This window comes from Dryobates pubescens, chromosome 8 (assembly GCF_014839835.1).
Source record: "Dryobates pubescens isolate bDryPub1 chromosome 8, bDryPub1.pri, whole genome shotgun sequence".
Taxonomy (NCBI): Eukaryota; Metazoa; Chordata; class Aves; order Piciformes; family Picidae; genus Dryobates; species Dryobates pubescens.
The window spans coordinates 25,515,992-25,534,836 of record NC_071619.1 but is presented as its reverse complement, the minus strand read 5'-3'; the positions used below and the strand labels follow the sequence as shown (position 1 = coordinate 25,534,836).

At 37.5% G+C, this 18,845-nt stretch overlaps 1 protein-coding gene across 2 annotated transcripts in view; it reads right to left on the bottom strand.

Moving 5' to 3' along the window:
• Positions 1 to 18,845, bottom strand: part of NRG3 (neuregulin 3) — a 370,109-nt gene that overhangs the window by 18,726 nt on the left and 332,538 nt on the right. For both annotated transcript variants that reach the window (XM_054163458.1, XM_054163459.1), the window contains exons 5-6: positions 14,287 to 14,389; positions 8,595 to 8,721 (exon numbers count right to left, since the gene is read on the bottom strand). In XM_054163458.1, the coding sequence (XP_054019433.1) occupies positions 8,595 to 8,721; positions 14,287 to 14,389 (230 nt within the window). The remainder of the gene's footprint in view (positions 1 to 8,594; positions 8,722 to 14,286; positions 14,390 to 18,845) is intronic.

Here is an 18,845-nt window from a genome sequence, read left to right as displayed (position 1 = left end):
GATACCCTTTCTGAACAAGTCTAAAACTTTTGACCTGGGAGTATTTGTGCTAGTAAGAACAGTGTAAATATAATTCTTCTTGTGACAGTTGTAGGCGTAGGGCAGTCTCTGGGAACACAGTGAGACACAAAGGTTCATGAAGCAGATGCTAGTCATTAAACAGAACAGATTTTCCTCTTCTTGCTTTGTGATTCAACTGGAAATTCAGCAAGGCTTTTGTCTCTGTTCCTGAGTGGAGCCAGAAAATCAAAATATAAAGGAAGCTGCATTTTGGCTTGGGAGAAGAACTGATGTTGTTATGGCAATATCTCAGAAATATGTGAGACGCTAAACCGCATGAATGAAACCACAGGTATGAAAAACACTGCACTTAGCAGATTTTTTAAAACATTGCATTACAATGACCTGTAATAAACCTAATTGGTCTATTTTTCATTACCATTTCTTTTGGTATTGAGTTTGTATTTTCATTAAAAAATATACCTAGATATCCATGTTATTTTTACAATACCTGATTAAATGTTTTAGAAAGAAAACACAAAATATTAGGCAAAAAAACAATCACAGTGGTAAAAAATGGCATGCTATGATACGACAGCATAAACATTTTTGGAGAAGGCAGTAGGATTTTGTTTGGAGTACAGTTCTTTTTCATAGTTACTCTGTTGTCTAACAACAGACCAGTAACTCCTTTAAAAGTTCAGAATTATTTGCTGATTCTCCCTTATCTACTTTTCCCTACACCTCATTAAAGTCAAAAAAGGAAAGTCATACAGAATCACCCTCATATAAAAATAGGTTAGATGCAATTTTAGTCCTTCTATTCAGACTAATTTGGATAGATAAAATTACAGATTTTCAATTTTTTCTCTGGTGCTCTCCTCTCTTTGCTGTGCGAAATAGACATTAACAGGGCCAAAATCACTGTTTACATGCTTCTAAAAGCAAAGCTATGAGAGTGACTATAAGCAAAATGCTGCTGCATGCATGAAGTAAACGCAACTGAAATAATAAGAAACATATTCCACTCATTTCTTTCTGTTACTATGATCTTACTTGTCACTTGTGAATGTTGTTCATAAAATATTCAGACAGAAGTATGAATTTTAAGGTACTGATGCCTGTGAAGGTTTTAAACTTTAATAGTTATTGTGCCAGCTACAGAAATGAAACTGTCTTTGATTTCTGACCTGAATAAACCAATTTGAGCTATGCAAGGAATAGGTTGTTAGTGCCAAAATGTTATTTCTGTCCCTTTTCATGTTTGTTCATGATACCAAATTGAAGGTCCCAATGTGTTGTAAGACCATGTAAGGGAATTGTGACGGGTAGTTAGAGATAACCGTGCTTTTTGCTACATCCATGGTTAAGGTGGATGTGGGCTGGGGCGAGGATATATATAGCCCTTCCTCATCACAACTGAGGGAAACCAGGACTTCCAGAAGTTGCTCTGATGATGACTAGCAAACTATTCTGAAAGTCCAGTACTCAGCATCACCCAGGTACAGTGTGCAAAGGATAATTTTCTCACCCTAACTCAACCCTTTTATGCCATTTTCTGGTGTACCACTGCCCAATTACCATAACAGCCTTAACATTAGTTGTAATGAAAATGCAAATCATGATTTAAATTGAGGGTGTGAATATACAAAGAATATGAAGACCATAATTGAACTTATCTGGATGTATCACATTATCCATATATTTTAACAGGTTTAAAACCAGTTTAGTTTATTCTTCTTTAGCATAACTGTGTCACATCCCTTCTCTGAGATCATCTCTGGAGAAAAATATCATCATATTTCTGTGAGGAGTTCACAGCAGTATCAATTGGTGCCCACAGAATTATGGGATAGGATTACTTCCCATCCATATCCCATCAGAATGCATCCCACTGCTTCCACAGCCCAGTTCTCACCTGGGCTGAGCTCTATGGCGTCCCTGTTGTAAGCTCATCCATGATGAAGAATGAGTTGTGAAACACTTTCAAAGGACTGTTTCCGTAGGTTGAAAGCATCACTGAAAGGTTATCTATATAATTTGGGATTTTAAAATGGTTTCATTGTCTTCTTGCTTAATTATTTGCACTTGTTTGAGGAATTGCTGGGAAATGCTGTTCCATATGGCTAAATAAATTAAAGAATAATGACAGCATTTAAAACTAAACCACTTTGTAAATTTTCAGTTTTTCACAGTTTCATGAAAAAAAAAAATCGATTATGTACAATTATTCAACTCCTTGACAATAAAATTCCACCCCCTGCTAGTTAATGCTAAGGGAATCTGCAAAAGCAGCCCAGGCCAGGAGACAAGAAATCAGCCTCTGCCACTGATCTTCTGTAAGACTGTGAGCACATTATTGCCCTATTCCATGCCTTGTATTCTTTATTCTAAAATCCACAACAACCAATGCCATTCTAAGTGCAACAGAACAGCCTGACACTGTTTTCCTAGGTATTATGCTAAACAAAACATCCCTCCCCCTGGCTTTTCTTAGCTCTTCCTCCTCAACATTTTTCACAAAATAATATGAATAAAATGTCCACAAATGCATGTGCCATTGGAAGAGAAGTAATGTGGGGATCCCATTTCAAAAGGGCTAAGACAGAGAGGTCAGCTTCAAGTCACATTCAGAGAGAGTGACTCAAGGATGTAAAGAGACAATAATTCTTTTTGGATGGGCTGACCTTGAAGAAGAGCCTGTTGTACACTACAAAAAAGAGAAATTTGCTCTTTATCTTAGCTGATGAATAACACTGTAACTCTGGCAAAAACACACAGTAATCTATTAAATGATGTAAGCATATCTGTTACTCAACATACATTAATTGCATTCCTATCACAGTGACTAAACCCAAATTTATTTCCTACTGCTATCAACAAAAGGCAACAAGACACAAAAAGAGTGTTCTTTCCTCTCATTATATGAATCTCAGAAACCTGGAGCTACTGATTACGAGCTATTAGAAACAAAGGGAGTGAAAAGTGAAACCACACACTGCAGCATGAAAAGCATATTAACTATCTCAGAAGGAAAGTGATAGGGAATTAATAGATCCACTTAGTACCATGGGAGAAGGTATTAAAATCCACAAAGGTGAAAAAGGCTACTTTAAACAACCACAATGGCTCTCAGAATCACTAAAGGAATAGCAAGGCTTCAGCTCTTTTGTTTCTGTTGTTGTTGGTTGGGTTTTTTGCCTGTTTGCGTGTGGGTTTTTTTGGGTTTGGGTTTTTTTGGGTTGTGGTTTTTTTTTTTTGCATATTTGCTTGATTATTTGTAATTGTATGACATATTTGTCAAGTTATGAGAATTTAAAGAAACCCTCTAGTTAAGGTGGAAAAAAGAAGGTAGTAATCAGGAGCAAATTATGGCTGATAAGGATTTGTGAGCTACAGAAAAACAGGAGGGCCACAACACTTCCAACTGCCCCCTGCGGAGTCTATGAGGGGCAACAGGGCACTTATCTTTCTAAGAGGGGCAGCTGAGAGTGATAGTTTACCTCCTTTCGCCTATGAGGGTATGGAATTGTTTGCTGCAGTCTTGTGGAGCACATTAATTAAATATCTCTTGAACATAATCTCTCTGAGAAGGGGTACATAACAGTAGGAAGTTCTAAGTTCCATGCATTAGGTGAAATAAATCTGCATCTCCTGTGCACCTCAGGGATCCTGCATTAAAAACTGTCATGCCTTTCTCTTTCTGACTGAAGAATTGTATTAAGATTATCAGTGTGGTACTATCCAAATCTAAGATGCTAGACAACCTAGCAAGAAATGAAGTGTGTTGCTGCCTGAATATTTTAGAAAAGCAATGGACTTGAAGGAGATTCAGGAGGAATACTAGGAGCTGCATTCAGTTATTTATGAACAGCATACAGTATTTTTTCATCTAATTTGTATCCCTAACAAAATAATGGAATTGATACCAGGAGAAAGAGACTCAGTAGACGTGAACACAGTTACAAGCTATGAGCAGCAGGATTCAGAGAGAATACAGCTGTCCTGACACCATCTAACCCCTTTTTTCCCTTTATAGAATCTACAGCTGAAAAAAGGAAGGAAGTGGAATTTAAGTGTGGGAAGGAAAAAGCATATGATACTTCAAAACACTGCAAACAAAAAGCACTATTCCCTGGGATATAGCAAAAGGTAGGGAGACATCCGTGTTTTAACTTAAATGCTTGAGTCTCCTTGCATTCTTCCTCAGCCTGGGGACTGGCCGAAGGAGGTGCAGGGATGTGACCATTCTTCGTGCTTCTGTTTACCCTGCTGATCAGCAAGGGCAAAAGCCCCAGTGAAATGAAAAGACTTCTAAATAGCCTACATTTCTCAGTTGATGAGCTCCATTTTTTATTTATTTATATATATATATATTTAATATTCAGCTGCTTAGCTTTCATAGTCACATCTGAAAGATCAAGCCTACCATGTGGATGCTTAATGAACTTAGGGGAATGTCTAACACTTCATATCCATCTCTTAAACACTGCCTTTTGAAATGTGGATTGCTGCATGGTAACCTGTACTCTATGATGCAGCAACAGAATTCTGAGTGTTTCAAATGCAAACATTCAGAGCTTTTAAACTTGTATATGGTTCTTATAATCACACTACTGCAAAGAAGCTTTAATTGTCAGAGAGGTGGGATATCATGGGGACTGAAGTCCTTTACCTTCTACAGTAATGTATACAAACTGCAAGTATAATGAGTTAGGCTAGAACAAATACAAAATTGTAATACATTTTAATACTTGGTTGAAAAGTGAAACATTTTTCATTTAACAGCAGTTTTGATACATTCCCATGACTTCTCTCATTTAAAAAAAAAGAGATTCAAATTTCATTTTGAAAATAAGTAACAGAAAATAATTATTTTCCCCAAGACCAGTCAGGGGTAAAAAGGGAATGAGAAGAAAAGGTACTTCACTCAGATTTGTCAAGCTCTTTACAACCACAATCAGCTTGAAACACTGCTACCTCTGGGTCTTGGAAAATAAGTAAAACCTCTTTCTAGACCTACATAGCATTTGAAAAGATCCATGCATCCTTTACTAAATGTAGCAACATTTGTGTCAAGGTGTGATGGCTCTTTCAGAACAGACATTATTAGAATAGTGCTTGTTACAGCCTAGTCCCTGACTGCAAAGACTGAAAATAAATTACCATTGGATGTAAAAGGAAAATAATGATAAGGTCTATATAATTTGTTGGACTGCTAATGGGAATGCAGAGCAGAGACATATACAGTTCTTGCTCTCTTCTGTTGCTTCTGCTTGCAACTTTTGTCTCTCTCAGTTCCATGGCCTTGCCAGAGGTATCTCTGTTTTGACTACTGTGTGAGGTAACAGGAAGGAGGAAGGGAGTGGTGAGGGTGAACAGGTCCCCCTGGAGCTGCCCAGGGAGATCTGAGGAGTCTCTGTGTTGTTTATAAATTGTAAATAAATATATATATAGTACATATCTTGTACATTTTGTATGTGTCCATTGCATTTCATATTTCTAGATTGCTGTTTGCTTGTGAATACAGCTTCATTTGCTTCCATCTCAAACTGAGCTAGTCTGGCAATTTCATTTTGGGGGGTAATTCTCCAAATTAATTGGGGGGTAATTTCAATCCACCACAGTTATCAAGAATAAGGAACATTATTCAACTATGCTCAGGTCTACACTAATGTATTCTCTGTAGAAGGAGAAAAAGAAAGGTGAACAGCAACATTAGGTCTATTCAAAACAGGCAGGTGAAAAATATTGGAGAATCTTTTAGGGAAAGAGACAGGTGACATACAAAGCAGGACAGCTTTCCCATGTAACAGGAGCACTTGGAAGGGAATAAGAAATGGCTTCTGGGAGTACATAAACCAAAATGCCAGAACAGAGGACTTCTCTCCAGAAAATAACCACCTTAATTTACTTAAGCGCTTCCCTCCCTGTGCCACTGCCTGGCCCCTTTCCCACCCAGCAGATACGCCCCGGGCAGACCTCTGGCCTCTGCTGGAGAGCCACTCAGCTATTTCTATGAAATACCATTTCAAATTTCTTTTCTGCTGCCTTGCCATACTCCCTGCCCTTTCCCCCCCGCTCCAATATGCCAAGTTTTGTAAATATTTCATGAACTGCCTACATGCATTCCTGCACTAAAATCTTGCTAACAATAGAAACCATTATTACCTTGCACTCTTACACTACATCCTGCGCAAGGTCATTCTGTTTTTCTTCCTTAGTATCTTTGTTCCCAAAGGGAAAATGCATTAATCGCAAGGAAAAAAACAGTTGCCTGAAAGCAGCCACGACAGTAAGAAAACGGTGTGTTAATTACCGGCACTGACAATGCCAGTCTGAACAGCTTTTCAGTCTCTAATATCTGGAATCTACAAGCTGCTACTTCAGCCATTGTAGCTATTGTTATGACAAAAGAAAAATACTTAAATAAAGCTAGCTGGTGTGTTTGTCAGCTGCACTGAAGATACCAAATAGTCTTGACAAAATATTGAACTGAATTGCGGTCAGAAAAAGGCAAAGGACATATGCTTAGCATTTGCAAGACCTACTTTACATGTTAGAACAAAAGGGTTTTCAAAGCTCTTTACAACTTTACCTTTCATTGCTATCATTCTAATCCAACAACACTTCAAGAAGTACTGGAAGTAATATATGACTGAATGAACTGAAGGTGAAACAAAGAAATAAGGTTCCCTAAACTGTGATTATGTCAATTTATTGGAGCATATTTTTCCTGAACCACAAAGCATATCAAGACCAGAGTGGTGCTCCTAATAAACTTTCTACCACAGCTCCTAATAAACTTTCAGTGAACATAAGCAATGCTCTGCCAAGTCCTCTGTCATAGAATAGAGGCTCTGCTTACTTAGAATAGAATAGAATAGACCAAGTTGGAAGAGACCTTCAAGATCATCACGTCCAAGCTATCATCCAACACCACCTAATCAACTAAACCATGCAACCAAGCACCCCATCAAGTCTCCTAAATACCTCCAATGATTGTGACTCCACCACCTCCATGGGCAGCCCATCCCAATGGGCAATCACTCTCTCTATGAAGAATTTCTTCCTAACATCCAGCCTAAACCTCCCCTGGCGCAGCTTGAGACTGTGTCCTCTTGTTCTGGTGCTGGGTGCCTGGCAGAAGAGACCAGCCCCTGCCTGTCTACAACCTCCCTTCAGGTAGTTGCAGAGATCGAGAAGGTCTCCCCTGAGCCTCCTCTTCTTCAGGCTAAGCAACCCCAGCTCCCTCAGCCTCTCCTCATAGGGCTTGTGCTCCAAACCCCTCACCAGCGTTGTTGCCCTTTTCTGGACATTTTCCAGCAACTCAACATCTTTCCTAAACTGAGGGGCCCAGAACTGGACACAGTACTCAAGATGTGGCCTAACCAGTCCTGAGTACAGGGGCAGCACAATGACTTCGCTGCTCCTGCTGGCCACAATGTTCCTGATGCAGGCCAGGATGCCATTGGCCTTCTTGGCTGCCTGGGCACACTGCTGGCTCGTGTTCAGCCTACTATTGACTGAGTTGATTAAAAAGGCTTATACTTATTTCTACATTAATTAGATGTGAACTGGGAGCTGAGATATCTGTAGTTTAGTGGGTGAGAGTGCCCACTTCTGCCAAACTCCTACTTTTTGATGGGTGGAATTGAGAAAATAAGGCAATCAGCCCTTTAAGCAAAGATAAGATAGCTTTTTTCAAAAGCAAGTTAAGTTAGAAGGGTTTCAATGTTATCTTTCATGATTTCCTATTATATTGCTACCAGGAACTTTCCGGATCTTTCCTAAGATCTTGCTCAAAATCAGACAGCACTAAATGTGCATAACAAGGGAAGAGAATGACATGCACTGGAAAAAACCTTGCATCCAGGGCTAAACAAATGAATCACCTTCAAGTTCCTTATTTCAAATACATTTTACACATTTCATAATTGTGGGACTGTATTAACTTACATATAAGTATATAGAGAAAATGACAAATATTTCAAAGTTAGTTTGAACAAACTTTCTGGTACCAAAAGTCCTTTCAATTCAAGACCCAGGAAAACAAGATCGCAGATTCTCATTTCATACCTTCACTAGTAAACATGAAAGCATTTTACTTACATGTTTACTGTACACGTTTAGAACCATTTTACATGTTACTAGTTTACAGTCAGAAGAGGTGTAAATTTATTTCTAGATTTATTCTGAACTGTGAAAAATCTTAACTTTTTTTCATGCAGGTTGATTAATTATTGGAAAACTTGATATCTCTTAAGATCAAGGACCCTCTCTTCACGTATAAACCATACATATCAGCTAAGCTATTGTTTGAAACTGTAATAGTAATTTTCACTGCTGGATCAGAGGGTTCAGCAAGGTTTATTACCTGAACAAAATGTACCAGGATCCACAGAAATAACTTTAGGGAAAAAAATCCCTGCACGGTGTTTTCCATTAACAGGCCCGATAGAAAATATTCTATGGAAGAGGTGGCAATTCTTGTTCCCATTGCTCCCATGCTAACAGCAACATGGCGATGTGCTGCCATCAGCAGCAGGAACTCAGCCAGGCTATTAATTGTTGTAGCTGGCAGGATTACTTACATTTTGCAGCTGGACTCGGCTTTGTGCCACACACTCTGACTTTGCCATCATGCTGGAAGCATTTAGGCTGTAGGTTTTCCTATTCTGTGCTTCTTTCAGCTGTTCATGAATTTGCTTTGTTTGCTTCCTGGAGAGAGAAACAAAATTCATGTAAGAGCAAGCTAGTTTGACCTTCCACTATGGCCATGATATTTTTATAGCCATAGTTCCCTTTGTTCAAAACTTCACCGTATTAGATTAAACAGCTGAGGTAATTCACTAGAGTCTAATATTCCAATGCACTAGTCATTTTCTGGCAAGGCTAAAGAAAAGGATAAAGAAAAAAGAGCTCCTCTGTTTAAAATGTCTTCTATTATCAGATTTCTGCAATACCATGTCAGTTCTTTTAGTGTAGAATTTTGTTAAGATCATCTATTACATATTTAACAATAGCTTGCAAGTAGGCCTAAATATTAAAAAAGCAGTTGGCTCTGATTTAGAACAAAGATTTTGGCAAATACAGCAGGCATTAGTGCCTCTTGGCTATAAAAAGTGTTTGAGAACCAAAGATTTTTTACTAGTTCATTAGTCTTGGCCTATAACATACTATCTTGTTCAGATTAGCTTTTGCTTACATATTTAAACCTCAAAAAATCCTGTCAGTATGGTATCCAAGGTTGTTTTTTTTTTTGACATCTTATACTATGATCCTGTATGTTAGAGCCAGGAATACCACTAGATGAAACACTTGCAATATTCAGGAAATAACTACACTATTAATAAAGGCTTTCTGTTTCTGCCAAGCTATACTGATAGAGTTTTAAAATTCTGTAAAGGATTAAGAACATGAGGCAGCAAACTTTAAATATTCTTTTATCTTCTGCAAACAGATAACTCCACGGGGCAAAAACTGTCAGCAAAATATATTTCAGATCTCTTACCATTCTTCATTCTTTTGACAAGCTACGGTGTTCCAGACAATCAGCTTTAAATGATCACAATAAATACTTCCACAATACTATTTTATTCTTTCCTTTCTTTCTTTCTTTCTTCTCCCAGCAAATGCAGTTCCAGCAGCGAACCTACAAAGGTCGCTGGGAACTGCCCAGCAAGGTGAAGGACTTGCCACCTTTGTTACACCACCAACAGCCTTTGTACAGGCCTTTGGTGTGGACCCAAGTTTCAGGACAAAGTGATTTCAGAGAAGTGTCAGTAAGAAATAAAAGAAATACAGTCTTTCAATACTGAAGCTCTGAGGAAAGAAGACTTGGCAACGTTTCAAAAAATTTCTAGTGATTTTGCTGCTGAAAGCATCATGACATTGTCAGATTTGATAGCGTCTTACATGACTCAGGTCAATCAATTTGACACTGAACAAAGTAGAAAAGTAATTTTATCCTCTTTCAGTGGAGTCTGTGCCTAGTTCAGGAAAGCATAAGAAACCAGAGGAAAATTACTTACTTAATTGGTCAAGGGGGGAAATTGTGAGAAAGGACAAATTCCCTCAATAAGGAAGCAAGCATTGAGAAATATCACACATCAGATACTCAATTATAATAATACTTAAAAAAAAAATAAAAATGGGATTTCCTCTGCCTTTGAGTCCCTTAGTTTTGATTGAGCATTGCACAATTTAAGCATTTGCTTAAATTAAAGCTGCAAGCATCTGCTTAGAAGCAGGTATTTGTTACAGCATGTTTCTGTATACACATCACAAACTACAATAAATCTTTGCACTCTGTAAGCATGTTATACTTCTTCCTTACATCCTATTTTGAAACAACATTGTAAATCAAAAAGAAGGAATTTACATTGTAAGCATGCTACAAATATGAATGGCACATTTTGAGTATTGCTAGAAGCTCATCATTAGTAAGATTTATGAATATGGGTAGGTGAGAATATAATTTCTCAAGCAAATAAACTTATTAAACTTTCACAATTCTTCCTTAGACAAACCAATTTATAATGTTAATATCAGAATACCCTTAATACATATAAAATCTGAAGGATTATGGCATCAAATTAATAAATCAGTTGATTCTGAAACACCTCTTTTAAAAATAGTTTTTTGATGTCTACACATTTTTACACCTATGAAATTGAGTAAACTTTTTAGTTTCTCATAAAATTCCAAGGGAAATTGAAAAAAGCAACTCTAGAGTGTGTATGAATAATTGTTTTCTGGCTGGACATATTACACAGTGTGAAAATAAGCATATATATAGCATAGAAAAGAATAGAATAGAATAGAATAGACCAGATCAGGTTGGAAGAGACCTTCAAGATCATCACGTCCAACCCATGAACCAATCCAACCCACCTAAACAACTAAATCATAGCACAAATCTCCTCCTGAACACCTCCAACGATGGTGACTCCACCACCTCCCCAGGCAGCCCATCCCAATGGGCAATCACTCTCTCTGTATAGAACTTACTCCTGACATCCAGCCTAAACCTCCCCTGGCGCAGCCTGAGACTGTGTCCTCTTGTTCTGGTACTGGCTGTCTGGGAGAAGAGACCAACATCCGTCTGTCTACAGCCTCCGTTCAGTAGTTGTAGAGAGTGATAAGGTCACCCCTGAGTCTCCTCTTCTCCAGGGTAAGCAACCCCAGCTCCCTCAGCCTCTCTTCATAGGGCTTGTGTTCCAGACCCCACCCCAGCTTTGTTGCCCTTCTCTGGACATGTTCCAGCAAGTCAACATCCTTCCTAAACTGAGGGGCCCAGAACTGGACACAGGACTTGAGGTGTGGCCTAACCAGTGCAGTGTACAGGGGCAGAATCACCTCCCTGCTCCTGCTGGCCACACTGTTCTTGATGCAGGCCAGGATGCCATTGGCCCTCTTGGCTGCCTGGGCACACTGCAGGCTCATGTTCATCCTACCATTGACCAGTACCCCCAGGTCCCTCTCTACCTGGCTGCTCTCCAGCCACTCTGACCCCAGCCTATAGCACTGCATGGGGTTATTGTGGCCAATGTCCTGGAAAGACAGTCACTTGCTTTCCATAATGGTTGTCGAACATTCAGTCTTTTTTATGACCGTTTTTGAGTGGAGATTTCATATGAAGTCTGAGCAATGACACTGAAACATGACCACAGCATCAGACTTCATGAATCTCTCCTATACAGTCAACTTTCTTACACTTTAATCAGGAAAATAAGAAAACAAATTATGACTTTTTTGAACTCTTATTTGGATTTGTTTAGAAAACCTGGGTTTAGAGTTGTTTCTACATCTATAAACACATCTGTAAACGGGAATATTCACCTCCACTGCTGAAATATTTAACATTACATTTGAGATTCCTGAAGGTAATTTACTGAAACGATATAACAACTAATTTCCTTTTATGTTCATGCAGCCTAACACTAATATTAGGTTTATATATACTTATTTTGCCAAACTATAGGATTCACAGTTATGTAACTAGAAATTATTAAAATTCAAAGTTATTCACCAATTAAAATAATTACTTTATAATTTTTGTTTTCAGAACAAATGGGCCTTTTATGTGTTCTACTTTAGAGGTGTTTCCCAATGAAGTACTTTTACTTTAGCAAGTAGTTAAAGTCACTAGTCATTTGTAAAAGTCTAAGCCATAAAGATCATTCCATTACTGTACTCTCCCTCCACAGCTCACACTTACAGTGCTTTCTTGATTACCCTGAAAAGAATAACTTGAAAGACAAGGGGCTTAGTAATACTTCCAAACATCCTCAGACTGAATTTATTTTAAAGAAGGACTTTTATTCAAGTGATGCATAGAAAAGCATATATTTCTAGCAGCAGGAATTATAGAATTATCAGGCTGAAAAAAATGTCAGTGTCTTCATAGAAACTTTTCTCTTACAGGGTGCACTGACAGTTCCTGATAGATATTAGCAATATTTTAAAATTTTGATGCACCAGATTAAACTGAAGGATTATCCCCCATGTAGGAGAATGCTTTGATAACTCTTAAGCATGATCAAGATACATCTGCCTGATGAAGAAGCTCATGAAAAATCTGTTGACTAAAAGCTAATGTATGGTAAGGGTTGAGGCACTTTTAATTTGTTAATTTTTATACCATTAAGACACTGGCCAATGTTGCAGTTAACTGGTTTATGTGGCCTCTATGCAACCAGTCTAGACACTCTTTTTCACTTCTTGGACAGTTTGCCGGATGGAGCCACAGCCAGGGAGTTAGCAACTGATTAGTTAATCTTATCATTACTGCATCTTATACATTTGATAAGACCTCCTGACTGAACTGAGGTGCTCATTTTCTCACCACTCTGTTCAGATTTCAGTTCCCAGAACCTGGCAAAAGCACACTTCCACTTTTCCCAGTAACTCCTAACTATCACATTTATAATACAGATAAAACCCCAATCCTAATGCCCCCAACTGCACAGCTGTGACTCCTGCACAACAGTCCCAAGCTTTTCCAGAAAGAACAAAAGCGCCTTATTCTCTCTTTCCTTCTTCTGCAGATCTAAAATACATAATGACATTTCTAATGCAGCGACATAACAGCTTTCTCTGCTCACAATTCATACTACAACCAACGAGTTTGTCTAGAGAAGCTGTCCTGCCACAGCGTTGTCCCACCTACCATTACTGTCATACTCTAGGTGCAAAGAACAATTAACCAAAATCTTTCAAGACATTAGAATGCCTAACAGTGTTTAGATGACACATTAACCAACAGAAATCTTCACTCAAATCATGAACAAACCAGCCCTGAAGCTTGAAGGGAAGAAAAAGGGAAATACAACCAAGGTATGGTGAATTTTCCAACTTTTTTTTTCCCCCCCCGATAGAAATGTAAAGTTTTTATTATTGAAAAAGAAATAAAAAGTAGTTCTCATCAGTCCATATCCATTAAAATAATTTTTTAAAAGGGGAATTCAGATAAGCGTCCAAACTTTTAAATAGTGAAAACCTCCACATTTTTGATCATGACCAGCCTCATGTAGGTACTATTTATATTGATACATGTCCTCTCATTAGCTCCAGCTGGAACAGGAATGAGGGATGACAACCATACAGAACATATTTATAGATACAGTGGCACTGACAAGCATGTCATGTAATTGCTATGAGGCTTTTGAAGCTCAAATTACACGCATAACAATAAATGCTATAAGATAATGTTCAGTTGTGAAGATAAAGTGGAAAATGAAAATTCCACTTAAAAATAGTTTAGTACAGATGATCCCATCATATGTGGACAGTTCAGTGTGCTTGTGCATTACAGATACTCATTTTGCAACTCCAGCAGCAGTTTACAACCATTACTACAGGTTGCAGATGCCTGCAGAGAACTTGGCTCTTTCTGCATTTCTAACTTTACCTTTGTTCTCAGCATAAAGAAACAAAAGGGATATTCAGGGATATGAAGTGAAAAGCAAAAGGATATGGTATGTTTACACTGTTATTTTCATAGAGGGCAACGATAGCAAAGGACTCAAAATTATTATTGTCAAAGAAAAGAACTGGGAACGACACAATTTCTTCTTTCCTGGTGTGAGAAAATAGAAACAAAACCACATATTACTCCTGTTTACCGGTTTTGCTTTCTACTTGGATAGTGTAGCCATGGGGAACTGTTCTAACCTGTCCAGAGAAAACAGCAGCTTCAAAAGGAGGGGAGAAATTGAAGAACTGTAAAGCTGTAAAAAGGACAGGAGCTAAATAACAAACACACTAGATGAAGGCTCTTACTTTGTTTTGAAGTAGAACGCTGCACAAAGCATGCCCACTACGACTATGCCAAAGACGATACAGGAAATAGACAGCACCTGGCGCTGGTACACTTCTTCGCTCTCTGTGAACAGCAAAATTGAGAATTATGAAAGCATCAGCAAACAGTACTTGTGAAAAGTGGATTTCAGCACATCATGGTTTCACTAATGACAGACAGATATGAAAGATCTGGAGGTCTGGGTTGGCCATCTCCTACAGCAGAACGGATGCTTCTCTGAACCTCTCCTCTAGATAAGGTACAAAGGGTTGTGGCCTCCTAGGAAAGTTTTAGAAATTGGTTCCAACACATAATAAGAAGAATCAGAATAGCTTCATATTTTCTCTGCCCTACATGTGATTTTTCATCTTTTTTTAAAGAAAATTTCTACTGTCAATAAGATAAAGAGGCCTACAACCATGGAGGTTTTTCTGGCTTAAGGATAAAAAACACATCAGAGCTCTCACAAGGTCTCAGAAAATTCAGAATTCTTTTCTAGCTACCCAAAATAAGTAAAGCTGGTTTTGATTAAATGGTGATTACAATGTCTTCACACTCATGTCATTCCCTGAAGTTTATGTACAACACACCAGAGTAAAAAAAAAATTAATTCAATCAGCATGGATAGAACCCAGTGACTACTGTGCTACAATGCACCAGATATTGCTTTCATGGAAGCCTATTTTTGGAGAAGAAATTTACTTAATAAATCTCATTATCTTCTAATAAAACAGGAAGATAATTAAAATAAAAATACATAAAGAAAAGAAAAAAGAAAGAAAGAAAAGGCTAGAAAGCAAGAGAAAACACTCATTCATGACAGCAGAGGCTAACAAGCAACTGGAGTTTCACATGCTGAATTCATTGACAACTCCTCAAGTGTTACATTTTATTTTTAATATTTCAACCACCTCTCTAGTCCAAGGTGCTAACATGCTAAATAGACTTATTTTATGTTATTTTTTTAAGATCACTTTCTTTAAACATGCATATTTTAGCTAGAAAAAAATAATGTAGAATTATCAAAGCACAGTACAACCACTGTACACTGACAAACCTACATTTCTTTCCTAGGCTGGAGATCTTGAGTGCAGAATATAATATGAATACCAGATACATTTATCAAATAGGTGACAGTAACACCAAAGTTCAGCTTCACAAGTCTTCAGGTTCATAAGAGAAAACTGTATGACAACACTGAGGTGGACCTAGGCAGACACATTAAAAAAAAATCTACACCAAACTGGAACCTCAGCCAAATATTATATAGTGCTGTAATGACTGATGACTATGTACAGTACCCTAATCAGTATTAATTATTAATTTATCAAGAAGCAATATTACAATGCCATTACTAAACATTTGGCATCTTAAATAATTTGTCTCTTGAGAAAATCTCAGTCCGTTTTCACAAGTACCAAGTCTTTATGTTTTAGTTGCTTCTTTACTTGCTTGAAAGAACACCATGGTGATTCAGAAGCCATTTCTAACATGCAAAATGTCCTCAGCTCAGTCCGTTGACTTCCCCCCCACTTAATTTTGGAATTCCGAACTTTGTACTTTTAAAATATTATCTTAAAAATGAAAAGTAAATGCAGTAACTTACACTTTCTACATGTCTAAAATATATCTGTCAAAGTTGTAATGCAATAGGAAATCTCAATAACATTGCAGTAAAACTGATTTTGGGGAGCTTCAGGCCCATTCCTCAATGGCATGTATAAAATTTGGATCTAGATGGTAAACCCTCACTGGCAATGAACTAAATATTTGAGGGATTAATTTCCATATTTTGTTTTGTTTTGTTTGTTTTTACTAGCCTATGTAAACACAATTATCCACCTTGCACAGTTCATATTTAAGAACTTGATAAACTTTACACCATTTCTTAGGCCCCTCAATTTTTAAAAATCCTTTAAATCTTTATTTATGCATTGGACTCCACCTTTTTTTTTGTCTCCAATATCTTAAAATATTTATCAGTTAAGCACTTTACCATTTTCTAATCATCCATATTCAAGAAAACCCCAAAAAAACAACAACAAAAGCAAAACAACAAAACCCCCTCCACTTTCTTACTTACAGAAACATCTTTCCCAGCAGACTTTGAAATCTCCTCATTATTGTCTTGATTTAACCTCACTGTTGCTCTAAACCTGTATAGTGCAGCTGAGATCCTCTAGCTAAGGTGTACTCTAAAGAATCTTTAAATAAAGCAGAAGGCTGTAATCAAGTACTGCAAAGCACTTATGCTCTCATAGAAAAGAAAGCTGTACAAATTTAATGTGTAGAAAAGAGAACCAAAAATTTCTTCTCCTTGCTTGAAGATGTGATTCAATTTGTGCATACACATTTACATACTGAAATGAACTTCCCAAGGTAATCTAAAATGTGACTGAAATGAGAATGTCTCTTTTTATTCATATATATTCACATATTTCTTGTGAAGTCAAACACCTTAATTATATTCTTGTGAAATAAATACTCTAGGAGAGCATTCCTCATTTAATGAGAAGCCAATAAAATGTTTCCACTATAAATTGAAATATAGCATCCCAGGGATATTCCTGGATGATCCAATTGAGTTCAGACTACAGAACAGTAACTGCACCAACTATTCAAATTATACAAAACATACACAGTATGCCAACAAGATACAACCACAGATCACAGGGCTAAAAAGATAACACGGTAAACTATTTAGATGCAGCTTATTTTATTTAATAAAAAGTATGGAAGCGAAGATTTTCCCTGCACATAAAGACAAGACAAACTCACATGAACAGAAAGCCTGGTGAAAGTCTTTGTTCTCATAGACAAGTCCTCATTCACTGTATCTGCTGCTACATTTCTAGCCTTTTTGTTATCTATACCATTGATTCTTTTTATTTTCATTCCTGCTATAAAACTGTCTCTCTCCTTTCACTTCTGTCACGTTACCCCACTGAACATAAACTTTTTGTGCCTTAAGTGCTCCTTTTTCTAAGCTTATCTGACACGTACTACCATTATGAAACAAAAGGATTACTGGTCACCCATGGAAGCAATGTGTCTTCCAGCACTTGCATGACAGTCAAGTTTCATCTGTTTGTACACAATAAGAAGGCTATGCCATAATCCAGGTATGGGGCTTTTTATTTTCTTGCTCTTTAAAATTTATTCTTAAAGGCTGTCATCTGTCTGCTTTATGTATGTGGAAAGGCCTGCTGGAACACACACGTATGTCTTTAGAGGATTTAAAAGTGTAGGGCAGATTCATGATTGTTCTTTGACAGAACGTTAACAGTTCTGTTGTGTAAACAAGCTGAAACCTGCCTCTTCTTTGTCACTTGATTATAAAAAGAAGAACACAGGTACAAGGTCCTTGAGATACTACATTTCTAACCATATTACTGAGAAAAAATAATGCAGCTAATTAAAATAGATTACGTTAGCCTTTGTTGGCACCTAAATCCACAATATCATCTACCAGCTATAATCACCAGCTCCTTTAGTGCCATTACGTATTTTCTGAATTAATCGAAATATCTTTGAAACATGTTTCAAATATGAAGGACAGCATTGTGCATGTAGCTAAGGAAATGAATAACAAAACAAAAATAGTAGCTTTCCCCTTTGTGGTGCTTTTTTCAACGGCTCTTGAATAAAATCTCAGTGTGGTCACATGAATTACAAAGAAGAATTATTGAATATTCAGAAACTGAGCCAACAGAGAAATTAAGGCATTTAGCATACAAATGCATTTATAAAGGATTAAAAAGAAAAAAAAAAAAGACTAAACCCAGCAAATGAATGTGCTGATTAAGTTTTCTGCAGAAGTTTCTGCTACCAACCCATAAGGCATCAGAATCCAGAAATGTTTAGCAGTCTTACCTTTCTCACCCCCCTCCTCTAAACAGACCTGCTCTGCACTGCTGCAAGTAACAACATGCTATAGCATAAAACTGGGGAGCCCAATATCTTTCTCATCGGGATGTATGACAAACAAGTGCTTTTTATGCCTTTTTTTGGTCTGACTTTTCACCCAAACAGTTAGTGATGTTCTTCCTCACCTGCCTTGCCATTTATGAGTTACCAGAAGTTAGAATGACCTAACGGACAGAACAGCAAATAGGCTTTTCCTCAATACATTACAAGACATCACGAAAACAGGCTTTCTTTTTGTCCCTATGCAAAAACTAAGCTATGCAGGTTCACCAACGTGGCACTGTCATCTCTGATGTAACCTCACTGCGACACATTTCTTTCCTTTCACTTCATGCTCTGCCCATGCTTTCTCTGACACACCTCTTAGCATGCCATATATTGGAATGTCTTGTAGAGCTGTACCTTTTGATACGGAGGTGAACCCCTATAGTATCATTTGCAGCTTATGCTCTTATTGGTGTCTTGCATCCTTGAAGTCCCAGATACAACAACAGAGGAGATCTATGTGGGAAACCCAAAATCCCATATGAAATGCCAAGAATTCCAATAAAGTACTGATTCCCGTCAGTTAAAAGACAAGAGAGTAGTTAAAGCATATTTATTAATATACTTT